This window comes from Columba livia, chromosome 3 (assembly GCF_036013475.1).
Source record: "Columba livia isolate bColLiv1 breed racing homer chromosome 3, bColLiv1.pat.W.v2, whole genome shotgun sequence".
NCBI classification, from domain to species: Eukaryota; Metazoa; Chordata; class Aves; order Columbiformes; family Columbidae; genus Columba; species Columba livia.
This window is the reverse complement of record NC_088604.1, coordinates 12,505,154-12,531,543: the sequence shown is the minus strand read 5'-3', so window position 1 is coordinate 12,531,543 and position 26,390 is coordinate 12,505,154. Positions and strand designations below refer to the sequence as shown.

Here is a 26,390-nt window from a genome sequence, read left to right as displayed (position 1 = left end):
TCAGCTTCCTAGTTTTCTGACGTTAAAAAGTTTCTGAAATGGAGTATGTTCTCCTACTTAACCTTCTTTACTAGAATTTAACCTAGAACTCCCTTCTAGGAAAGATGGCAATGAACTTAAATGCACCTCAGAGGCATTAAATGTAATTAATATTCACTGCTATAGAAAGATCACTGCACACCATATGGCCTAAGAGTAGGCTGAGTTCATTTATTAAAAAAAAAAAATAAATATTTGATGGTTTTGTTTTTAAATTAGATACTCTTCCACCATGCAGATCTGTATATTTGGGTCGTCGTGGAAAGAGAGTGCTTTGTTGAGCAGCTTCTTTTACTTGTGCCAGATTAATGTTCTGGTCAAACTTCATCCTGATTTCAACTGGCGGAAGTACAGATAGTTCATACTACCAAGCATCACCAACAATAGCATTTATTACATGAAACACCACCACAGACTTTAAAAATAGTTATATCATCACAAAAAGTATTTAATTTCTATTCTAGATATGTGTTGACTGTTTTATAAAATAGACTGTCTGATTTATAAAACAGACTGCCAGTTCTGGGCCCCTCAGTTCAAGAAGGACAAGGAACTGCTGGAGAGGGTCCAGCGTAGGGCAACGAAGATGATTAAGGGGAGTGGAGCATCTCCCTTATGAAGAAAGGCTGAGGGAGTTGGGTCTTTTTAGTTTGGAGAAGAGGAGACTGAGGGGTGACCTTATTAATGTTTATAAATATATAAAGGGTGAGTGCCATGAGGATGGAGCCAGGCTCTTCTCGGTGGCAAACAATGATAGGACAAGGAGTAATGGGATCAAGCTGGAACACCGGAGGTTCCACTTAAATTTGAGAAAAAACTTCTCAGTGAGGGTGACAGAGCATTGGAACAGGCTGCCAGGGAGGTTGTGGAGTCTCCTTCTCTGGAGACATTCAAAACCCGCCTGGACATGTTCCTGTGCGACCTCACCTAGGCATTCCTGCTCCAGCAGGGGGATTGGACTAGATGATCTTTTGAGGTCCCTTCCAATCCCAAACATACTGTGATAATGCACTCAGTTTTCTTTGACATATTTTCTAAATGGTAAAGAAAAAATAACATGCATCTCTTTCTGTTAAGTGCAATGACCAAAATTCAAAGCAAATGAAGAAATACAATGAACTATCATCTGACATTCTTGCAATAATTTCGTATGACTGGAATTTCAGATCAAATACTGGATTATATCCATTAAGTATTTATAGGGAATATGTAATTTCCATTTTATGTTATGTAGGTAATGCCATACACACAGAAACCAAGAAGCAAATATACTTCATGATTCAGCTACATACTTTTTGTATGTTACTTCCAGTTTCCTACATTAACATGTATTTATGCTTTATGTCAGGCTGAGAAAGAGTTGCTTGTATGGTCTTAGACTTTATCCATCACCCAATCAGGAAGATACATGTTCATTCAATCTGCTGTTCCATTGAAATCTCTCTCTAGAAAAAAAGAAAAGCCACAAGATTTAAATGCTGCTATTATCAATGTCCAACCTAATGATCAGGGCTATGAGTTCCATCATTATAACATGTGGACATTTAAGAAAAAGAGAATCTAAGAGTGCAAAACAGAACAAAATAACATAGAAGAAAACCCACTAGCGTAATCTAAGCATGACGAAGTCAAAGGACCGAATAGTCTGTACCCTGGAACTCCTGAAGAGCTGGTATTGCAAACAAAACTTAATTGGAACTGCAAATAAACTTTATTGAAGTAGCCTTAGAAATTATGACAAGTACCAGGGGATATAATACCTCCACAGAGTATACAAAAAGCCTGAAGGAAAGAGAAACTGACTGCAGCAACAAGGGATCCACTAATAAGACCTGACAAGAAAGAAAGCTTTAAAAGGAAGAAATAATCAACATTAAAAAAAAAAAAAAAAACAAACACAGAAAATAACACACACTTGACTGCCACCTTAGATCACCCTGATACTTTTGACAGAAAAAGTTCATTTTTTAAAATATTAACTGCTCCCAAAACTCTTATACCAAGACACCTATAATTCTCTTCGTTAAGTTTTTAATTAAAAAAAATAGTTTATTTCAGTCTCAGCACTACTTACCGTAACTTTAACAACAGTTTGGGAACAACTATTCAAGGCAAAGGAAAAGCACCTGTTACGACCTATCTGAAGGTTATTAAAATGTGCAACACTACATAGAATCATTTTGGTTGGAAAAAACCTTTAAGATCAACGGGTCCAACCGCTAACCTAGCACTGCCGAGTCCCCTCTAAACCACGTCCCTAAGTGCCATATCTACGGGTCTTTTAAACCCCTCCAGGGATGGTGACTCCACCACTTCCCTGGGCAGCCTCTTCCAATGCCTGACAACCTGCTCTGTGTTTTTCCTAGTATCCAATCTGAACCTTCCCTGGTGCAACGTGAGGCCATTTCCTCTCACCTTATGACTTGAGAAACAACATGCACTGATGCCCATCCATGTTCCAAGTTCACCAATGACATCTCTTCCCACAGTTCCCATTGCAATGCAGTTCTACAATTGTTTTCCCCTTTCCTTACCTGTCCTGTCCCAGTCAGCCTCATCCAGAGCAGACACAACCAACCTACTGCCACCAACACTATTCCACTGCCTTTCTAGCAGCCTCGTGTTGACCTGGTGTCCATGTAACACAAGAAGAAGCTGCCACTGAAAACATGAGGATGGAGCCAAGCTCTTCTCGGTGGCAAACAATGATAGTACAAGGGGTAATGGGGTCAAGCTGGAACACAAGAGGTTCCGCTTAAATTTGAGAAGAAACTTCTTCTCAGTGAGGGTGACAGAGCATTGGACCAGGCTGCCCAGGGAGGTTGTGGAGTCTCCTTCTCCGGAGACATTCAAAACCCGCCTGGACATGTTCCTGTGCGACCTCACCTAGGTGTTCCTGCTCCAGCAGGGGGATTAGACTAGATGATCTTTTGAGGTCCCTTCCAATCCCAAACATACTGTGATACTGTGATCCACTTCAACCACTCTGAACCCAGACCAGCTACAACCCAGACTCTGTTGTGTCCAGTCCACAAAACAAAGGTAGAGAAAAGACATCAGAGATCTATGGTGGGAAGAATGCAAGATATAGGAAGAAGGAAAGACAAAAGGTAGTAGAAGAGGAAAAATAGTTATGGTCTTCTGCTGACATACAGTACACAGTATTTGTTTAAAGAGAAGCAAAGATAGTTATAAACAATTAAAAAATTAAGTCTAGTGGTTTACAACAATGAAGGGAACAGTCACAATCTGTTGCACTCAAAAGGTTTGAGAGGATCGAAGTCAGAAGCCCAGCTTCATACACAGCAGCAGAGTGACGTATATTTTTAGGGGCTTTCAGAGGCAGGTGTTCCATGTTAGACTACATGACTCTGATCCCACTCCAAATACATTCACAGCCACTGTTTATGCTCTCCTATTGAGGCCCTGGGAAAGCGCTGCCTGACAAACAGCAGCAGCCTCACAGAGAGGGGCCTGAAATTCCCCCACTCGCCACTCCGGTCCCACAGTTATTTGCTCCTTGGCCCAACACCTTTTCCGAGTCCGGCTATATCCACTCGCGTCCCAGAGAGCGACACGGGTCCCCCCGCGACTGGCAGGCCCAGCCGGCAGCCGCTCCCCGCTCCTTCCCCGCTCCGCCCGCCTTCGCAGCGCCGCCTGCCAGTGGGCAAAGCCGGGCACCCGGCGCGGAGCCCTCAAACCGGGCAGGGCAACCGCGCTGGAGAGCGGGCGGCAACAGCCGGTTCCGGTACTAACGCACGTCTCAGAAACACCTGCCAAAGCCGCCCTAGCGGGGCACCGGGCTCCCGGCCCAGCCCGACCCGGCGCTGCCCTGACACAACCCGCCGGGGCGGGCAACTCTGCTGCTCTGCGACCGACCAAGCTCCGTTCCTCCCGGCCGCCCCCCACTTCCAAACAGCAGAAGCGCGGCCGGTAGCCGCGGCACCAGCCGCCAGGCCCGCCCTCACCCTACCTCTCCTCAACGCCACCGCCCAGGCCGTTACAACCGCCGCAAGCCCAGACACGGGCAGCCCCGAACCCCGCGCGGCGAGAAGGTCGAACCGAGGGGCGGTGCGGCCACCCGGGTGCACACGGAAGAGCCGCCACGGGCGCGGCGCCTGCGCGTTCTCGTCCCCCGCCCGGGGGGCCGTTTACCGCGCGCCCGCCATTTTCCAGGGGGCGGAGCTGCCGCCGGGGCGGTGCCGCGGAGCGAAGTGAGGGTGAGCGGGCCCGGGGGCGCTTTCTGCCCCTTTTTACCGCTCTGGGGGCCGCGGGAGTTAGCGGCTGGGCCTGCTCGGGGCTCGAACTGGGGCGTAAGTCTCTACTAACGCTTGGCTGGAGACCGGCTCCTGTCTTGCTCGGCCGCGCTTCTTTCCCCCCCCTTTCCCCGCAGCCGTGTGAGCCGTGTTCCCTGCGGAGGTGTGGGGAACCTCAGGGCGCCACGGGCTCGGCTCCGCGGGCCTCCGCTGGCGGGCGGGCAGGGGGAAGCGCTGCGGGAGAGGAGATTCCAGAGCCGGAGCCCTGAGCGGGGTGATACATGCATGATGTAGTCACTGATATCATCACTAGATAGTTTTATTAAACTCAGCAGACTAGATTCCTATAATCTCTCACTGCAAGGCTGTTGTCCAAGGTTTCTGATAATTTCTGTGGCTCTCTTCCGCATCCTATCAGTTTTTTACCTCCTTTGTGAAATGAGGAAGGAAGAACTGCATGTAATACTCCAGCTTGTGTCCGTTTATAGGCAATCCTCGTACTTCTCTGTGCAGTCCCTCTGTTGCCCTAAGGCATCACTAATTTAAGTATTAAGTAAGGTTGCTCCCTGGCACTGAGGCCAGCTGGAGTATCACAGTCTGCATCTGTACCCTTGAATGCTTTTTATCTTCCGCGACAGGGTGTCTGCGTCCAGACTACTTTTCGTGAATGCTTCCTGGCAATTCCTGGCGCTTTGTCTGCGTTTGGGACAATCTGGGAAAATACTGGCAGAGGCCAAAATCGTGCCAGTGACAAAAATGACCATCCTGTGGTAGCAGATGCGGTTCGTCCCGCAGCGGGCCGGGGAAGCCTCCCCCCCTGTCCGTGTGGTGCGTTCCGATCGCCGGCTCTCGTCAAGGCGGGAGTTTTGAATGCTTGTAACTCCAGATGCCTGCGCGACTTGTTATTTTGTTTTATGGCGATTTCTCGGTTTTGTTTTCGTCTGATTGACGGGGGCGGGGGAAGGACGGGACGCGTGTTTGAGGGGGAATCTGTAAATGTTGAAGCACATCTCTGCTGAGCTTCAGGTGCGCAGATTTATTGGTAAAGCTGTACCAGGTCCTGGGGTATTGGGGGGAGGGAGTGGGAAAGTTCTTAAAAGCCTGCTGTCGGCTTTTTTTTTTGTTTGTTTGTTTGTTTGTTTGTTTTGTCTTTTTTTTTCTTTAATTTTATTACTTTAGAGGCCTCTGTTTCAGACATAAAGTGTATGCTTGGCCTGCCTCAGCAATGGGTGAAAGCATAACTTTATGAACTAAACTTCAGCATTAAATGTTTTCCATAGTTGTTTTCAAGTAATTGGTTATGTTTTCTGGCATGTAAAAAACCTTGTAGACCTTGTATAGTCTTAATACACGATTTATAAAATATAGAAGCTATATAGCCATAGTACATACTGGACCAATGAGAAATTGAAAAGGTTTTGTGGGGATTTTTTTAGGTTATATTTCCTGTCAGTGATCTTATAATAACATGATGTCTTCAGTGATTTCTAAGTATATGAAAAAAACCAGGCTCAGTCTCCCTTCTTCGGAAGTTACCATGTGTCTAAGTAGATTGAAGGCTTGTGATGACCAAAGCTCCTAAAGAAAATCTGAGTAGACAAGTCACTCCTATTAAAAGTAGTAGATTTGTTTGTATATACGACCCAGATATAAATATTTTACAGAATATGCTCAAAAAAAGCACAGGCTGGTAAGTCTCACAGACTTTTGTAACTCAGCCTTATATATTGAATGAGGATAAGGAAAACTGTCTTCAAATAACAGGACTTTATTATCTCATAATGAAAAAAAAAAGGGTTTTTTGGTAGTTTTCAATTTTTTTAATACTTTTGTAATCTTATGGATTGTTAAGTGTTTGTAGTGTATTTTTCTTTCCTGTTAATTAAGTACCATGTGACATTCCATAACAATGTTTAGAAGCCAATGAACACAGTTGTTTTTTTTTAATTTGTATTGTTGCAGACTGTCAGGAACCAAATTATAACATCAAAAAACAAATCTCCTGTTTTTTGGGTTTTGTTTTGTTTTGTTTTTCTGATAGCTGTTCTCTTGTTAAACCCCCCAGAAGCTGACTGTCATACTTCTGCCTTGTGCATCAGAGAAATTGTTCATCCTGGACTTCAAGAAGTTATGCCATGTGTTCGCATGCTTTATTATATTTTGAACTGATTTTCATATGCTTAAGGTATAACAATGTCTAAAGCAATACATGATGCCCTGTATGGGTGCAACTAAAATCAGGTTGAATTAATGAAGTAAACAAACAAATTTGGGAAACATGATTTCTGTGGAAAGTAAATCTTAACGTGAGAACTTGTTTGAAAACAGCCTGGAATTCCTGCAGTGGCAGAAATGATGTATTACTGCTTAGCTGCCTTGCTTTAAACCAGTTCTAGAGTATAAAACAATGCATCAGACTGTGGTGGTGTTACTGGGGAAGACTGTGAAATTTAACATGGCCCAGTTCAGCAGAGGCTGCAGGTGTCATAGATCGTCGTGTGCCTTGCACAGATGGCGGAGCACAGGTAGCTCGCTCATCTAGTCATGTTTATTCAAAGGAGAGTTTCATTTTGTCTGAGTGTACAGTAGTTTCAGAAAAAAGAAATACAAAACATGCTAGATTTTATTTTATTTTTCTTTAATCTTCTACTATTGAGGGAGAAGAGGGAAACATAGAGAAATTAACATGAGGCAAACTTTGTACAAGAAGACAGTGCAGGAATAGATTGGTATTGTGAAGAGGAAAAGGAAAGTACATGCTAGATGCCTTGTGTAGAAGTGACAAGGCATGAAAACCAGAAGAAAAATGAAAAAGAGAACAAGATAATGAAGAAAATAACATATGATAATGGTAGAGCTATATAAGTTAAATACGAGACAAGGAAATATACCACCTAATGGGTATATGTTTTCAGCTAGTGTCTGTTGTAAGTAGTGCCAGTCACACAATACTGAAATTAAAATAGGTGAAAGCATACACACTAGCATATTTCTGCCATCATAGTGTCATACATGTTGAAATGTTTGTTGGAAGGGACCTCTGGAGATCGTCAGGTCCGATCCCTACTCCGAGGGGGACTTCTACCAGTACAGGATTAAACCACTAAGACAGTAATCTGGCTGGATGTTGAAAATATCCAAGAGTGGAGATCTGCAACCTCAGGGCAACCAGTGCTGCAGTGTCTTCTGCATTTTTTTTCCTGAAGTTCAATTTGAATTTTCCAGGCCAGAATCTGTGGCAGTTGACCCATAAATCATCTTGGAACACTAAGTAACGTTTAAGTTCTCTGTTCATTGTAAATATTCCTCAAATAGCTTTAAGCCTTTTCTATTTGAACTGAAACGTGTTAGTGTTTAATTCTGCTGCTTCAGATCAAGAAGCAATTCCCTCGAGAGGTGTGTTTTTTCTTTGTTTTTAAATAAAGCTTGGTTTATATTTGTGTATGGGACATGTGAGTCTTGGAAATGAATGATCTTTTCCTGCCCGCCAGCTGAGGTTTTTTTCATTTACGTTAAGGCTATTAGCAATGAAAATATACAGTCCAAGAAGGTATTTAGTAATAAACCACATGTGAACTGGAGTCACTACACACTTGGCTTGATTGCAAGTGTTCTTGGCTCATAAAACTGGCAATGACTAAATATATTCTGAACCTCACGTTCATAGTACGTCATGCTTAATATTCTGAAAGCATTTTATTTTGCTTGGTCTTCACAGCTAAAACCTTCACTTTCACAACAAAGAAGCTGCAACAATGGGAGTGACTAATCTGTGGCAAATCCTTGAGCCTGTGAAACAATCAGTCAGCTTGAGCAGCCTCAAAGGAAAAACACTTGCTGTTGATCTCAGTCTCTGGGTTTGTGAAGCACAGACCGTTAAAAAGATGATTGGAGTAGTTACAAAGCCACACCTGAGGTATGGTATCCGTATAAATTGTTGCAGCCAAAAGTCTTGGAGCTGTATAATTTAGGTATGATACTTGTGCCAAATTTAAGATTACCTTCGAAATTCATATGACTGTTTTGATTCTGTTGTTATCACTTGTGCTACACAGGTAAAAGTTTGAGGTGAGGGTTCAGTCATATTGGCTGAATTCAACTTAATGCCTGGGTGCAAACAGTTTGTGAGCCCAGCTTGCCTTGTCTTGGGGCCTCAGCTGTAGATAAGGATGAGATAGATATAAGCAGAACCATGTTCATCTTACTGTATTATAGCATGGTGATATACAGATTATCAAGGAACACAAATCAATGTGCTGATTCCTAAATATTTCTGAGGCTGTGTGATGGAAGTTAACATAGGAGTTACAACTATTTATCACAGAAGTTTGGATGCTTGTGAAGTCAGAACATATTGAGAGTTATGCACGCTCTAGCACAGTCTGGCTTATAAATTAACATTCTAGTTAGACCCCATATTGAATTAAATATTTTAAAGTCATTCTTCAGGCTTATGAGCCACCTTGAAGAATATGTATATTTTTAATTTAAATGAATCACCTACTTCAAGGATGACCAAATATTAGCAGCTGTAATTTCAAAGCACTGTTTTCTGCAAATGGCACTGACAAAAATGAAAATATATACAAATTTTCGTAAATCTGCTTTGGTTACCTCAAGAATACCAAGTTACTAACTGCTGTTAGACATTCCTATGGCTTCTGTGGAATTCATCTCATATGAAATACAAGCATCTTCTGAGCATAATTTCTTAAAATGTTATGCTTATGACCCCAAATAGATAATTGGCTACAGAACTTGAAGCATGACTGAAGTCATTACTTCCCTCTGATAGGATGTCCTGTATGCAGTGGAGTGAAAATATTAGTCCAGATCTCTTATGCTGTCTTTCCAAAGCAAGGCAAAGGGATGGACAGATTTCTACCAAAAAAAAATAAATGTTTTCAGGCAGTTCAAAATTACAACCAGTTACTCTAAAATACTTAGAAAAACAATTTAAGTGACTGATTTTTATATCATTTGTGTAAATAGAACTAGTGTCTAAAGAGCAGCTTCTCCTTTTTTACCAATAGCAAATGTGCAAAATCAAAACTAGGGTAACGTTTTTTCCATGTCAGTCAAAGAGATATAAATATTTGGTCTACTCTTTTTGAAAGATTGATCCTGGAATTCCTGGAGGAAGCATATGCTCTCTGATGCTACTACTCTTACTCTTACTGTTATAGACCAAATAGTTATTGCTCACTTGCAAAATTCCACTCTTCAGTGATGCTGGTTTGCATATGAAATTAGTTGGCATGGCAATGGTATCTATGAGTCTGTCTAATACCGCAGCATTCAGTCACTTCAGAATCCAATGTACCTGTATTGATAATTTGGAATTAAAATTTGATATAAAAGAATCAATGTGGATATGTGTTTGGAAGCAGACTTTGGATATTGAATTTTTTTTTTTATTAAGCCTTTTAAATTTTCTTACATCTTTATACCCCCCAAAAATCTTTGTCTTTACGTGTTATTTTCTTGGGAATTTTGTAAAGCTATTGCGAGTTCATAGTAAAACAACTTCAGCCAAAACCAGGGATATAGATAAAAGGTTCGTAAAAGGTGGAGAGAAAGCTAAGATTGTTCCTGAGGTAGGCTGAGGGATAGAAGTACAACATCTGAAGAAATCAGGCTTCACTAATTCTGCAGCTTATCACCTTGCTTTGTTGCAGAAACCTGTTTTTTCGGATCTCTTTCTTAACATCAATGGGAATTAAACTAGTATTCGTCATGGAAGGAGAGGCCCCCAAGTTGAAAGCAGACACCATGAGTAAGAGGAATGAGATGCGCTATGGACCTTCAAAGAAAGTTGGAGCTGCAAGAACAGGGAGATCTTTATTTAAAGCCATGTTAAAAGAGGTGAGTAATTGAGGGCTGTGTTTCAGTATTTTAAATGTGATAGGAAGAAGTCTTAACCAAATTAAATACAAGAACTTGGGAGAATTGATAGTCTTCTACACACCAAATTTCAACAGTATTTTGAGTTTTGAGGGAACACGTGCCTTTGAAATTGTGCCTGAGAGCATCTGCTAACTGTGGTTGCAAAAGAGGGACAATGTCAGTTAGAATAGTTTTTCTGTTTGATGTGTTCCTGTGCATGTCATGTCGTAGTGAGCCATAGCCGTAACTGTTCGTTACAGAAATTCAACCTCCTTTTTCTTTAGTAGTGTTAGTATTGATACTTTTTTCCCCCTAGATTAGGGTTTACATGAAAATAGGAATGTGTTGCGTACCTGTGTAAGCTAAGTTAGCATATTTTTGAAGGGTTACACAGAATTTATAGATGCTCATGGCTTCAGTAGATTGAATGTATCAATTAATGTTTTATTCTTAAAAAAATCTAGAATATATACTAGTTACAAATTTCAGAAAACAGAATTTTTGAGTATATATCAGTATGTTGTGTACTGTGGTCCAGTCTTACTAGGTTGACAGTACTGTACTTTCATGCTTGACATTCTAACGGGAATCTGGTGTCTGTTGAAAGATGGCTGTGCTAGCCCAGTATTACTGCTTGAGTAAACAACGATGCTTCACAAAGGTAGATATTCTTTTGTTACTCCTCTTTTGAAAACATCCTAAATATCCTATTTGAAGTGTAGAGATTTTTGTGAAGGAGTAACCATTAATCGTGCTGTGTTCAAGTCCTGTAACTAATACATTGCTTTCAGTTGGATGTTTCTTTTGACTGTTACGGAAAACAATATTTTTCCTAAAGCAGTATTTGTATTGATGTAGTGTTCTATGGGCAGTGCAACAGTACACTTTTTTGTGTACACTTGTGTCTGGAAAATATGTGCTAATAAGTGGATCTAATTCATTCTCTTTCCTTTTGGATTTTTTTCTTCTAGTGTCTGGAACTGCTGGAGTGTTTAGGTGTTCCTTGGGTTCAAGCAGCTGGGGAAGCAGAAGCGATGTGTGCCTACCTAAATGCAAAAGGACATGTTGATGGCTGCATTACCAATGATGGAGATGTCTTTTTATATGGAGCTCAAACAGTTTATAGGAACTTTGCTATGAATGCAAAGGTGATGTCCCTCATTGTGTTCTTACCTTCTCTTTAGACTCTTCCCAAAAATGTGAATAGAAAGAAGGGACGTGAAACAATTACTTAGGTATTATCACACTTACTCTCTAGTAGTTGAGTTTGTAAAAAGTAGTACATTTAAAACAGGAACATTTTGTTTGATTCGCTGACAATCCATGTACTGGATGTCTGTCAGGGGCATCTGTTTCAGAAAACTGGATTATTTGGGGTGGTTGGCTTGTGTGATTTTGGTTTTTGTTTGTTTGTTTTTTGGTTGTTTTGTGTTTTTGTTTTGTCTTTTGGGGGTGAGGGGGCAGTGTCCTATGTTTTGATTCATGTTAATCTTGATTTTATGTTGTTGCATTTGAGCCCCTTTACCCTTCAAAGCTTCAGGTGTTCCTTTAGTTGATGTGTAATATGCTAGGTAACATTTCTTTTTTTTTTTTTTTCTTTTTTTACTTGAGTAGCACATTAACATGTTTACATGGATTTTAAAAACTACAGTTTCCGAGATGACTTGCACAGCCACTAGTACTGGATAATGTTAGTTTTGCCACACTTTTTCTACAGGTAGTGAACAATAAAAACATTTCTTGGCTTATTTTAGTTTCTTTCAACAGTTGGCGCTCATACATAAAACTTGAAACTGCAGAACTGTAGATGTGGTGTCCAGGCATTACATTATAAATTTTAATTGCTGCTCATTTTTTGCTATCAGACCCCTCTTATGGGATAGACCCATTTCCTGCAGGTGCGGGTGAATAGGTGTGGGTAAGCAGTCACAGTTGAATGTGACTCAGGGCAGTTCCTTCCCCGATGTTACAGAAATGTGTGCAATAAATCTCTCTTGCAGGATCCATATCTTGACTGTTACACGATGTCCTCTATTAAGGAGACACTTGGTTGTGACAGAGAGTCTTTGATTGGGCTAGCTGTTCTTCTGGGTTGTGATTATCTTCCAAAGGTAGGCAACATAATTATTTTTTTTTATTAGGTACTTATGCTGTCTTGAAAAGCAATGAACCACATCAAGGGAGATGTGTGCATGCTGGCAAAACTGTACGCAATGCATGATTAGTGAGATTTAGTTGAAGAAGTTGCTGTAAATTTTATTTGTAAAGGTTTAGAGATAATAAACATGGTTTGTGAACATTAATCTTTTCAAAACTTATGTATTATTCCAGACTTCTTCTATAGTGGAGGTGAAAACAAAAGTTGAGGTGTTGATTACATCAAGCAAAGGTGTGAGGATGCTTTGTAACCATTCACATATAAGTACATCCCTGGCAGAGGAGCTGTGGAAAATGAGAAAACCAGCTTTGTCTATGCTGTTTGCAATGCTTAGTAGTGATGGTTTTGAACTGTATTTATTAGTAATACCAGTTCTGGATGCAGTTCGGATGTATCCCCTTTTAGTTCTGTCATTCGTAAATATATGATTTATGAAGAAGCAGAAGTTGCGGAATTTTGCCTAATGAATGAAGTGAGAGGGATCTCGCTGATTTCTACTTCACTTTTTTTTTTTTTTCCTGTAAGCTCCTGAATTTTTTTTGAGACTTTGAACAGAAGCTGTTGTAATGGCTCTTTGAAATGGAAAGGAAGCAAGATTAAACTTGATTTTCATACGGTTCCTCATACAGTGACTTCAGGCAACAGTTGCTCCCATTCAGGCTTGCAGTGGATATCTGGTTATTCTTAAATCATTGTGTTCCAATTTGATAAAACTATCCTTTTAAACAACTGATACTGCTGAAAGAGCAAATAGCTCTAATTATTTTATTTTTTCTGAAAGACTGGCTTCTGTTATAGGAATCTTTAATGAGCTGTTTATCATTATCATTACAAAATAAATGTATAAAGAGACAGGGAGTAAAAAAAACAAAAACAAAAAACAAAAAACAAACAAACAAAAACAGTGGCTAATCAGTAGTTATTGTAATGGAACTCGCAGTTCCTGGCATGCCAGGTTCTTGCATAGTCCTTAAGTGATGTGATTATGTTCTGTCAGATAGGTCTTTTGGGTTACTGCAGCCCAGCAAAGTGGATGAAGATAGAAACTTCTAAGGAAAGCTCAGTCATGGGAGTGCATTGGGAATGGGGATTGGCAGAACAGATAAAAGGGAATAATACTCTATAATTGTGCTTACTTTGAATATATATCAAAACGGTATGTCCCTTGCAGAAGCTGAGTGTCTGATTCTACCTGAGTGTATATCTGCAGTCCAATGAGAATTTCTAATTGGTTTTGAATGGAACTGGAAAAGCAGTGTGTGTGTTTTAAATCATGGAATAGTTTGGGTTGGAAAGGACCTTCGAAGGTCATCTAGTTTCCCCCTGCAATGAGCAGGGTCATATTTAACCAGGTCAGGTTGCTCAGAGCCCCATCCAGCCTGGCCTTGAATGTCTCCAGGGATGGGGCATCTACCACCTCTCTGGGCAACCTGGGCCAGTTTAAAACCATCGCCCCTTGTCTTGTTACTACAGGCCTGACTAATAAGTCTATCCCCATCTTTGTTATAAGCCCTCTCTCCATGGAGCCTTCTTTTCTCCAGGCTGAACAACCCCAACTCTCTTACCCTTTCCTCAGAGGTGAGATGTTCCATTCCTCTAAGCATTTTTGCAGCCTCCTCTGGGTGTTTTGAGTCAATTTTCACTCTTCAGTGTGTCTAGGGGTTACAGCAAAGTTCTGGATCTCAGTCTGTACACTAGGTTCCAGAAAAGTAACCTCCAAGTCCAGTCTGGATGGGTCTCTGAGCAACCTGGTCCAGTTGAGGATGTCCCTGCTCATTGATGTTATGAAGGCAACTTTTATGAAGATATAAATACTTTCTGTTTGTCATTAAATAATGTTTCATGTTTCTGTCCCTATAGGGTGTTCCAGGAGTTGGGAAAGAGCAAGCTTTAAAGTTAATTGATACTTTGCGAGGCCAGAACTTGCTGCAAAGGTAAAATGAAAATTTATGTTGTATGCTGAAGTACTTTGATTTTTTTCAAAGACTTGCTATTATGTACTTCAGCTCCAAGACAATGATTGTAATACTTTAACTGAGGGCATGGGGTAGGGGAGGTTGCCACATTCCTAACTTAGTTTGCTAAATTAATTTTGTGTTTTGCTAGGCAGGCTTCTTAATTGTTTTAAACATTAACTGGCTTCTAGCTCTTGAGCTAGCAGATATACGTTGATATATTGGAAAGGAAATCATAGGGGCTGATAAGAGATTTTTGCTGATTTTTAATTAGGTTATGGATCAGGCCATGAAATACAAATACTTTCTATGTTTGTTATGATAGTATGTGTATCAATACAAGAAATCCAACAGTTGTATAATGTACTGTAAAAAAAAATAATTCATAGATTGGAAAACTATTTCCCATGTAGATGACCGAGAAGTACAAAGGGTGTATTTTTCACTGTTTTAAGTATGAAAGTTATAAATGTTTCTTAATGCTTATAATATCATCCTTTTAGGTTTGAGCAATGGAAAGAACAATTGCAGTATGATAATAATCCACCTCTGGTTGTTAAAAGGGTAATTCACTGTTCTGAGTGCCAACATCCAGGTCAGTTTGAAAAGTGTTGAATTTTCTTTTAAGCCTAGTTATTTACTTTTTGGGGGGAGGGTGGTGGGGCTTTTTTCTGTTCAGTTGGGTTTTTGGTGATTTTTATGAGTAGCATTAAAAACTACTTTCCTGTCATTAAGCTTCTGGGCTATCTTTGCATTTTAAATATTATGTATATGAATCTTTATATAAATGTTTTTGAGGCTGGGAACTGCCTTTCTTGAAATGTGAAACTGGTTGATAGCAGATGGAATGTTGTCACAATGCTGTTGTGTGATCCCAGATATTTGCCTTTTAACACTATGAGCAAAGAAAGTATGCTGTACTGGCAAGCAACTATTTCTTTAGTTGTCTGAATTGGTGTTGGGTCATGAGAACTGAATCCATTAGCATTGCTGAGTTTTGCTACAGTGTTTTCATAAAAGTAAATTAATCTTAAGGAACCTCAGTTCAGTAGTGAACTCATTCAAACCCATCACTTGGAGGAGAAAATATTTTTCAAATATATTATATACATTTGCTTTGTTGCTACTGTAGTTTTTAGGTAAAAAAGTTTTCAGCATAAGATCTGAAACTGTTGGGGGAAAAGTCTTCTAAAACAATGCAAGCTTGCTTGTACTAGTTTTCACTGTAGATATAAAAATACAGCTAAAGCAGTCAGATTTGCTTAAAAACTACCATTCATGTCAGATGCATGTGTGTCCTGAGCTTCGTATTTGTACTGTTAGCTTTGTATATTTGGAGATTTTGGAAATGTCTTTTCTCCTCATGCGTTGTGTATCTGCTTCTGTAGGTTCTTACAAGGAACATGAACACAGTGGATGTAAATTCTGTGAAAGTACTAAATACTGCAAACCCAGTGACTCCAAATTCTGCTGCCCTTGTGAATGGCATCAGTTAGAGCGAGCGAAACAAGCAAGTGCAGTGGAGGACAATATCAGAAAGTAGGAATGTCTTGAAAATTGAACTGCTTTTCCTTGCATTCACGTGCAGGGTGAGCATGTAAATTCTGCATTTTTCCCATTTGTATTCTCTTCCTAACACATTTGTTTTACCTGCAGAAAAGCTAACAGCTGTGAGGGCTTTCCATTCTCTGAGGTAACAAACAAGCCTATTAAAGATACTTTTTTTTTTTTTTAATCAATTAATTGAAATTTCAGATTTCTGCCCTCTCTTAAACTGGCTTTTTTGTTTTTTCTCAAGGTTATCCAAGAATTTCTTGTAAACAAGAATAAATTGATCAAGATAAAAGAATGTCAAAGGCCCAATTTATTGTCCTTTCAGGTATATAACAAAACACTGGATATTCAGCTCTGTAGTTTTTTGTTAGTAAAGAAGGCATCTGTGATAATTTTGATCTTAATTGGTAATTTAACTGGAAATAAGAATTAAGAATCTTGCAGCGACTTCTTAATATACCTTATTTTTGAAAGCTTTAAACTGAAGACACTGAAAAAATTAGATGTAAATAGGTATGTAGAAAAGTGGAAGAAAGAGAGCTCAGAAACAAGATCAGTTACCACTGTTTTGTTTTTCACTGTCTAGTATTACTAGATTGTGTTGCCGAGAGCTGCATTATCTATACAGTGTATAAAGTACTATATTGTTGTATGGCATAATATATGTTTCAGGGATGTTATCTTTTTTGTGTTCATCCACCTTCTGTAAAGGTATTGACATCAGGTATAACTCGTGTTTCAACTCGTACTTGTTTCATCGTCACACTGACACAGTGTGTGGATGGTAACTTTGGGTATTATAGCAAGTCATGACTGTGGACTGTGTTTTTAACGTTAAACTTTCTGTTTAATTATTTTTTTGGTATTGAGATAACCAATTTCTGTATATAACAAGCAGAAGTGGCTTTTATTCTGAATGCTGCATGTTTTCCCAGAAACAGATAGCTTGTATTTAGCACAATACTGCCAGCTCTCAAGTTGAGAGACTTTTTAATTCGAAGTGCACGAAGCTCAGAAGTGATCTACCTTGTTCCTCTGTCCATATAAGAAATGCTAAATATTCTGTGAAGCTGCCTTTTTTTTTTTCTTTTGGGAGGGGGTGGAGAGGGGGACGGGGGTGTTAATATATGCATGTTAGCATTGTTTTCTAAGAATTATTTAATCTGTAATTTTCACAGCTCCTTGCATAGCTGATCTGAAGCTGATAAGGTGTTTAGCAACAGTCTTATCCGTGCCCCTGCCACTGCACAACTGGTCCCTTGGCTTGTTATTATTGACAGCTGATTAATCTGCCCTGTTACAGATGACTGTTCCCTCCCTTGGCAGTGACATAATGTTAGGCATTACACTAATGTATAAAAGCATTCTAGATGTTTTAAGTATTTAGTCCTTTGTCCCTGCTACATAGCTGTCTAAGCATGATATCTAACAGAATGTTTTAAAGTTTGGGTTGTTATATTTTTAATTTTTTTTTTAATACTAACAGATATTTGCTTCTGAGAAGATGGAATGGCCCAAACATTATGCTTCTAAGAAACTGTTAGTGCTATTGACGCATTATGATATGATCCAGAGAAAGTCTGGGTACATTGATTCAAAACAACTGCAGGCAATACGGTAATATAACTTGATTTCTTAAACTTGATCTGTTTACTTCTGTTGCTGGTTGAAAGTCATGTTTTTTTTCTTTTTATTTATGGAAATATAATGGTTTTCTTCCACCTGTTTCAAGCTTTTTGTTCATTTTGAATAGAGGTAAAAATTTAGATTGGTACACCAATTCTTCTCCTACTGCTGCACAAAGTAATACAGGTAGCAGTTTCCTTTCACACTGACTGACAATGCCTGCTTTTTCCTATGCTTTGTTTCTATTCTGTTTCTCTGGATCTGCACGTAAGATTTTTAGCAGTACAGGTTTGATCCTCTGCTCAGGTTCTTAAGAGAAGTTTAATTGACTTCTGTGCTTCAAAATAAGAGCCTGGACTTAGAAATGAGCAGCTGCAGACTCAGTCATGGTCTCCAATTTCTCATCAGACCTACCAACTGTCAGATAAAATCTTTGCTTTATGGCTCTGTTCTGCTACCCCTTCTTCTCAAAACAATGTTTTCATTCAGGACTGCTGCATTTGGGAATATAAAAATGTCCAAGTATTCTGTTACTAAAAATGGATATGCAGGAAAAAACCCCAACAAGATAGGCATGTGCTGCTTTCCATCAGAATGTTTTCTCACCATCCAGGTTTCTGTTACTCAGGGGTTTTCTGAGCCAGCGTTAGTACCTTCTTACTCTATCAGCCCTCAAAGGTTGTTTTTTTAATGATCTAATATTTTCTTAAACTTACGTGAACTTTTAGAATCTACAACGTCTGTTGGAAAATACGAGCTTCACTATGTGAAGGGAATTGTGACTTCTTTTAACTTTATTATCTGACAGTGTTGTTTCCCAGATGAAACCCAGATTTCTCCTGCCCCTCAAATTCTATTGCAAGAAAGTTGGTAGTTTTTCTATGTTCTTTGATGCTTTTCAAGATTTTATAGACCTTAATTTTGGGAAACAGAAGGACAGTCAGTAGCAGTGTGATAGTATCTCTTCTGGGTTGTAGTCTGTTAGATTATTACTTGCAGATAAGCTGTTCTTTTCAGTGTTATCTTTCAAAACAGTGGAGAGACTGTTTGGACACTGCTTTTTAAATGGGTGGGCTAGATAAATTACCAGGGTTTACCTTGATGAATGAATTAATTTACATCCTCTGTTTGTAACACTTCGAGTATTTCAAAAGTTTAAAAAAAACTGATCATGAGTGCTCTAGATTTCTTTTAACAAGGTTTTACATTAAATGCAATAATGATTCAGCAGGAGCCTCTTCACATGTAGAAACCTATTAAACTGGGATATAGATAATACATTTTTTAAAAATGTCATAAAGATTGACTATCCCTGCTCAGGTCATGTTTTATTTTCCTTCATGCTTTCATTCAAAAGATGTAAATTACCCTGTCTGGTCATTCAGAAAATTACTGTACATGGCAACAATCTTCTCTGTGGCATTAGTTGAAGCTGTCAAACTGATGTTTGTAGGAGTCTGCCTTACAGATGTTTGTTACAGAATAGGTTTTTGATTTCTTGTTACGCTCCTCTGAGCTGTATCATTAAATAAAAATGTTTCAGTACTCAAATCTAGCCCCAAAAATTTAGTGTATAACTTACACCGTGTATTTTTAGAAGGTGTATTAATTTCACTATTACATTTTTTGCCTCTGAATCATTACAAATTAGAGCACTGAAATATTTTAGATAACTTTGATTTTTCATTTCCTCTTTAAACAAAATCATTTAATTGACTTCTTTTTGTTCTCACAGTATAGTCAAGACACGTATTAAAAATGGAATTCCTTGTTTTGAAATTGAGTGGCAAAAACCAGGTTGGTCTGTTTTCTATGTACATTGCAGAACAAAACAGTTCATAGAAAAAGAAAAAAGCATGCTTTAAAGAGAAAAAGAGTTTGACAACATTATGAGGCCATGAAATATGGGTGACATTGGAAACTGTGCTATGAAAGCAGTAGAAAATTTGCATCAAATTTCATATATCCTGAAAGTAAAAGCTGTGCTTTACAGACAAAAAAATAATGATCTACCTAGAAAGCAAAGGTGTCAATCTTCAGGTACTTTTCTGGTACATGTTAATAAGACCTGGGCTCTGTATTTTATATGTTACTATGTAGCCGAAGCTGTGACTATTTGCTAGCTAGAAATTTTTCTATGCTGACAGACTTCCATCTTTTAGTGTACCTGTTTGCACCAGGAGACTGGCAGAAAAAAGGCTACTTTACTTGTAGCTAAATCTCAAACATTGTACTGTTGACCTTTTTACATACCTTTTTTGTACTCCAATATTTTGTTTGTTGTTTTTCTTATTCCCTACTTTGATACATGTGTATGTACAGGTCTAATGAACTTTCATTAATTCTTTTAGAACATTACGTTGATGCAGAAGATGAGCCTGTGGAGTTGTTTGTAGTCACAGTAGAAGAGGAGTCCTTGTTTCAGGCAGCTTATCCTGATGTTGTTGCCCGTTATCTAATGGAAAAGTCAGAAGTTCTGAAGAAGAAACAGAAGAGTAAGTCCAAAAGTTTGTCTCTTGTGAACTTATGGGTCTTGCCAGAATACAAGAAGGAAAAGCAACCAACATTCCTCCCAATGTTTTGTCAAGATCAGGGCATGATCTTGTGCTTTTATTGTACCATTTTATACGTTAGCACTAGGAAATCAGAACTGTGGTTAATATGCCATTTTGATATGCCCTTTTTATTTTTTTACAGATAGGAAAGACAGACCAAAAGAAAAGGAATTATCAAATGTGTATGATGAAGTTAGCGATCTTCTGTCTCAAATGAATTTAAAATCTAGATGTGGAATTATTCCTGTGCAAGACTACGAATATAAAGATATAAAAACTCCTCCAGAAGATCAGATACACCAGAGAAATACTGAATCAGAAGATGCAGTGTTGGCTGCAGCTTCCTGCACAACAACTGTTCAGATGCCAGCATCGGCAGCTGCTCTGCCTCTGACCACATCACATTACTCGCTCTTACAGAATACGTTGGCTGACTCATCTATATTGCCAGCACAATTTACTAAAAATTCAGGGATATCATCATCTTCTGCTGTAACAGCTGGTCGACAGCTAAGTGGTATTGATTTGGAAGGAACCTTCTTCAGCACTTCACCAGCCCACGGGGGTGATACCCATGATCCAGCACCTGGCTTAACTGCATACATGAAGCACTCACATCCGCTAGGTCATGAAGCAGCAAGAAATAGCTCAGAGTATTCTGATGCTGTGCAGTCTGATCAACAACATTCTGATAGTGCAGATGATTTGAGTTCAGATGATGCTTTGGGGCAACTTCATAAGAGGTCTTTAAGTGAGCGAATACTTAAGAAGACTTCCATTCCATCAAACCCTTCGTTGTCTGAAGATGTGGTGCAAATGGAGTCTTTGAAATGTTTTAAACAAACAAAAACAACACTGAATCCTGATAAAGATTATATCTCTTCCTCATGTCAGTTAAATAAACTAGTACGGGAAAGTAAAAAAGTGCTATCAGAAAACTATGCAAGGGAATCCAGCGTGCACATTTGTCAAGATCAGTACAAAAAAGCTGGCAGCCTGGCTGAAATTATGCAAAACGACCATAATATAAGCAATTCAACATCTCTAGCCCTCAGTCAGCAAACAACAAAGATGTTGCCTCCTGGGTGTGAAAAGTTTCCTGTGTCTCAAAAACCAGCAAATGTAACTGGCTATCACATTGAAAAAGCCTGTACTCAAACTTCATTTAAAAAGAGTGTGTGCAAGAACAGATGTTCTTCTAGTGAAGACAGTGATGATGGGAACAAAAATAAAAACCTGCAGAAAAAAAGGCAACTGAACCCTGGTCAGTTTAAAAAATGTTTTACAAAGAAAAGGGATAATGTTGTTACTAGCAAAAGAACTAACAGTGACTCAACCCTTATAATTAAAGAAAACAAGAAAACGACCAGTTTAAAAAAAGCTGTTAATAGTTTGTCATTGCAAGTGTCTCCAAAATCTTCCTTTCTAGGGGAAGTTGATTGTTTCCAAAGCCCAGAGCAGCCATTTGAGAGGTCAAGTTCTGGTCCCACTCAGCAAGACGAAAGTGCCGTCCTGACTTGTGCATGGGCAGACAGTCCCCTTCCCCTGTCTGAAAGACTAAAGGGAAGAATCAAAATCAATTAGGTTCCCTTAAAATAGATTATGATAACAATTAGCTCCGAACCTTCAGCTCTTACAGAGTTCTTGAAGTTTCTGCAGTGTGCTCTATCAATTTTAATGGGCACAGTTTTGATGAATAAGAAGTAATGTGAAATAATTGCATACTGGAGCTAAAGTTTGAAACTATAATGTTAGCAAAAGTACCAAATAGCTGACTATAGGCAAGTGCAAGTTATTCTGGACTTGATTACTCTCTGAACTTGATACATAAGCATCAGAATGTAGTATACATATAGCAGGGAGGTTAATTAATGAAATAAGGTTTTTTTTTTCCCCAGACAATTGTGAGATTTTTGTGTACAGTTATTTGTCCTTCTGCTTATGAAAACAGACTTGGGAAAATAGTGCCTGCACTGCTGTTGGATATTCTTAATAAGACAAAGTGATAACATTACTTCCCAACTGAAATTTTCCATTCTGCTCCACTAACTTAATTTTGCTAGTTTTAAAATGGGTTTTCAGATTCTGGGATGCGGGTTGTGTTGATTACCTCTGAAGGACCAGACAGAGACACACAGCAGATGTGCCTTGCAGAGCAGCTAAATTTAAATCTGCCATGTCCTGTAATAAACTGTTCTTTGAGTATGTGCACCTTCCAAATAGTGCAGTAAGTGATGTGAGGATATTCCAGTTTTGTAGCTGTCATATCTATTGTTCAAGGAAATTTTTGTTTTAATCAAACATTAATCATTCGAGGAAATTTTTTTTCTTAAAGAAGGTATGAAATCTGATCTAACACTCACTTGTAATAGAATGAAGGTTAAGTTAGATAAAATCAGATGGTGATGTTATTGCAGATTATTTGAATATTGCCATGTAAATGATTGTTATTAAAGGGAGAACTTGAATACAATTGCATTTTTGAAGCTGTTCTTCCTACTTATTTAATATAGAAGCAATCTCTGTTCATAGGCAGAAAAAAAGTTGTGTTCACCAGCTCATTAGAAAGTTCCTCCTTGCCTGTGTTTAAGTGTTCATAACTTTCTATGGACCAGCCAGAAGGAAGGCCGCTCTTACTAAGATAGATAACGTTAACAATAGAAAATTAGAATATCCATGCCTTAATGAAAATGTCAATTCCCTCTTCATAAAGACCAAGGCTTTAAAAGCTAGGAAGCTAAATTCCAGATGTATTTAAGGAAGAAATAGGTAGTCTATAGATATAGATCTGTAATTAGCCAAAATGGTAGTTTCTTATTTTCCTCTGTGAGCAGATGGAGAAAGCTTCTTTATAGTTGATTTTTCAAATGAGAAATGTATTACGGAAATGAGTGAAAAATGAAATCCAAAATATTGGAAACTTATTTTCAGTTTTGAAGATGGGCTTTCTCTTCTGGAGACTCTTACCCTCTCACATCAGCTGCATAGTTATCTGGAGGAATGGAATTGCTGAGAAGGATAAGAGTAGTGGTCACCTGGGATTGTAAATGGAGAGATTCCTTGTGCAGTGGTCAGTACTGGAGAGATCAGACCGTTTTTTGTGGAAAAACATTGTTATTTGTTCTGTCTGATTCTTTTCCTTGCTGCTGATACTAAATACTGAAAGTTGGAGTCAAGAGTTTGAATTTTTGTTTAATAAATATGCCAACATCATGTGAATGACCTCGCTTTTGTCCACTTCTTGTGCATGGAAATGTGCTCTTTTGTTGGAGGGATCACGGAATTTCAGCCAGTGTGTGGGTTTTTGTGGTTTAGGGTTTCAGCCAGAATCAGGGGGCCAGAGTGGTTTTTGGAAGGTGTTTTGTTTGTTTTCCAAACCTGTCCTGGGTGTCCTGGCTTTAATGGATGTCTCACTGAAAACACTGAGCCAAAATTATGACAAGTTCATGTTTTGCAGATGATGGAAATCAGAAATGAGAGATAATTATAAGACACCAAGAACTGCAGAAGAAAAAAAAATACTGTGTTGTTGATATTGCTACAAATTAATCTGGTTTCATAAGGTACAGTTCAAGTGTGAAAAGCAGAAAAATGTCAATATTTTTATTTGCAGTACATCTCAATTTTGTGCAGGTTTTCAGCCATTATTTTGGAAGCAGCAATAGATGGGAAAACTGTACATGATGCTCTCCCTCATGTAGGTTGTTGCTTGAATTAAATGTGTGATTTGTTACAGAATGGAAGTTACAATTTTTAAAGTGTTTTGGTTCCTCATCTTTCTGTAATTTACTCAATCTGAGGTTTAGGGATGATTTTTCTTTCTTGGAACTGTTCTTACCATGCAAAGCTGACTGCTTTGCAGCCTCTCACACTTGCGAGGATAATGTTTAAATAATTGAAGAGGGTACCATGGGTAAATTTCTTCTGCACGAAATATTCCTACAAGATTATGTTGAAATGGCTGTAAGTATAAATGAATGTGATGTACCAGCCTGATGACCCTGAATGTATTTTCCTTTATCATCTGTCATGGTCAGCCCAAACAGGCTCTGGCAGGGCGCTTCATCTAAAGTAATAAGACTGTTTCTGCGATGGGGATGGGGCAAGTGAAGGATTCATTGTTCTTTGAGTACTCTTCTGAAAGATTTTCTGCAGAACTGCTCTGCCAGCCCGAGTACTTTACCTGGTCTGTCAGTCCTGGTGTCGACATCCCTCTGGCTTGAATGATTCCTGCAGACAAATAAAGCAGGTCCGTAGGTTCTCTCTTAGCAGTATAAATATTATTTTCTCTTATAAACAGTATTAAACGTCTGCTTTGATGTAGCAAATTATTTAGCATAGCTTAATAAAAGGAAACATTTATTTGGCATTGATTGTGATTGTTACTATTTCAAGGTCCATGGGGAACCAAACAGAAAGGAAAATAAGTACTGTTTACATGGAATGTATACGTAGAGAGCTACTAAAATAAAATATTTACCAAAAAAAAAAGTATATATCCCACTATCAAGCTACACATGCTCTTTTTTCATTGGAAGATATCACTGAAATACTTATCAACATGTGTGAACTGGCTGAACAAAAGGAAAAATTCATTTTCTTTGCATTTACCAATTTCTACTTTATTGATAGAATTGATGATAAATGTTTTGCTAGTTAACAGAGGAATTTCCTTATTTGAGAGGGGGATTATTTAACTTTGAGGATTTGCACAGACTTGGCTCTGCTTTTATGTCAAGAAGGATACTTAGAAATGTAGTGGTGGAAGAGACTAATGGCAGCTGTTACTTCAGACAAGATAAAGCCTTTTCATGTCTAAAAAGGTGTCAAATCCTGCTGTATTATATCAGCAGATAAAAGGCAACTGTGGTTAGAATATTATTGAGAGTTGTTATAAACCCAAGTGCTACTGCCAAACCAGTAAACTCAGTGCTAGATTTAGCGCTTTTTCCTTCAGGAAACAAAACACTTTAACTGTTTCAAGAAAACAAAATTACGATGGGTGACAGAACCAGTCTTTGCACAGTTCTCTTGCTCACGTATCCTGCATCGTAGCTACTATCAGTACTGAACTTAATTTAACTTAATAAGATTAATCACATATCAAACTTTAAAAGTTATTTAAACCCAAGCCTCATCTCCAGCCCCCACCCCAACTTCACTTGGCAAGGTTGGAGAGATTTTTGTCACTTCGAAGACTGAGCACAGCTGGAAAAAGGGAAATACCTTTGGAAATCTTGCTCCATGAAAGTGGCTATCTATACTAAACTTCTTCCTGATGGATATTTAAAGCGAATTAGCTGCCTGACTAAATACAATGAAGACAAGGAAGCTAACCGTGGATATTTTTAATGACAAAATAGTGTAGAAGGAGCTGTACATTAGCATTTATGTAATTTTAAATGGCAATTGGCTCTGTTTGGCCAACTCCCCATCCAAGCTCAAAGCCAAGTTGTCCTACCAAATGTTCTTGACAAAGTTTGGAGTTGTCGCAAGCTGTGGGTTTTTGTTAGGACGTGGTGGGAGGAACTGTGAGCATGGTCTGCTTTGGATAAATTTGTGAGCTAACTTAGCAGATTAACCCTTGTGTTCTGTCACCTTCCTTCATCCCAACATCCCACTGCTGCCCTGGCAGTGATACCGCATTACAAATAACCGACAAGATACCCCAAGCCCTAGAAACTGTCCATGTTTTATCTGCTGCAAACACATGAGGTTTGTGGCCTCATTTCAGGTCGGATTCAGGCTGCCTTCCAGTCCAACATGAATGCCAGGTTTCAGAACAGCTTTAGCCTTTAAGACTCTCTGTTGCTCAGCCCACTGCAATGTGTTCTAAACATTTTATCTGAATATTTTTTGCTGTTGAGCTAAATTTGCTGCTTAATCTGCAGCTGGGTGGAGAAGAGCCCTGTGCTCAGGCTCGGGTTCTGCAAAGCCTGGATTTTAATGGAACAGAGTTACAGCCACGTGCACACCTACTGCACAGGGGCTTTATAAGACTTTTCATCCATACTGGCATGTTGCTAGTTCGCCTCATTACTGAATGGCCTTTTTACCAAATAAACCTTGCCAGTCAGAAGTGCGGGAGATGGTCTTTTCTAATTATTTACAGGGCTGATGTCCCAGTATGACCTAGGAGGACACTGCTGGGATGGACGGCATCTTTCATATGAGATGCTGCTGACGGAACAGGCAATTAGCAGTTCATCGATGACCCTTTGGTAATGGGACAGTTTTATTAATCGCATTTTTCTATACCTAAATTGTTTTTGTGGTTTAAGTGTGGATAAATTTTACTTCTGTCCAGAAAACTTGCCTACCAGTACAGGCTGACTGTCTCTTACATTCTTTTGACTTTATA

At 39.0% G+C, this 26,390-nt stretch overlaps 2 protein-coding genes across 11 annotated transcripts in view; one reads left to right on the top strand and one right to left on the bottom strand.

The window, feature by feature from the left end:
- The window catches only part of SMC6 (structural maintenance of chromosomes 6), a 36,528-nt gene extending 32,293 nt beyond the window's left edge, over positions 1 to 4,235 (bottom strand). For 2 of the 4 annotated variants that reach the window (XM_065055838.1, XM_065055837.1), the window contains exons 1-2: positions 4,013 to 4,222; positions 1,332 to 1,484 (exon numbers count right to left, since the gene is read on the bottom strand). The gene's annotated coding sequence lies outside the window, so the exon portion shown is untranslated. Of the gene's footprint in view, positions 1 to 1,331; positions 1,485 to 3,571; positions 3,682 to 4,012 lie in introns of those variants that run through there. The other 2 variants (XM_013368421.3, XM_065055839.1) reach the window with 2 other exon arrangements.
- Positions 4,129 to 23,248, top strand: GEN1 (GEN1 Holliday junction 5' flap endonuclease). Of its 7 annotated transcripts, none has more exons than XM_065055844.1 (15): positions 4,224 to 4,352; positions 4,934 to 5,123; positions 8,014 to 8,211; positions 9,974 to 10,160; positions 11,153 to 11,329; positions 12,182 to 12,292; positions 14,200 to 14,273; positions 14,798 to 14,889; positions 15,683 to 15,833; positions 15,951 to 15,987; positions 16,093 to 16,173; positions 17,335 to 17,465; positions 19,210 to 19,271; positions 19,826 to 19,969; positions 20,172 to 23,248. In XM_065055844.1, exons 3-15 carry the CDS (start codon positions 8,051 to 8,053, stop codon positions 21,611 to 21,613), a joined length of 2,850 nt encoding a protein of 949 aa, XP_064911916.1. In that variant the 5' UTR covers positions 4,224 to 4,352; positions 4,934 to 5,123; positions 8,014 to 8,050; the 3' UTR covers positions 21,614 to 23,248. The 7 variants fall into 7 exon arrangements, with proteins under 7 accessions (XP_064911913.1, XP_064911912.1, XP_064911916.1 ...); XM_065055846.1 differs by having other exon boundaries at positions 4,229 to 4,259; XM_065055842.1 differs by lacking the exon at positions 4,934 to 5,123 and adding an exon at positions 6,361 to 6,480 and having other exon boundaries at positions 4,242 to 4,352.
- Positions 23,249 to 26,390: the final 3,142 nt, after the last annotated feature.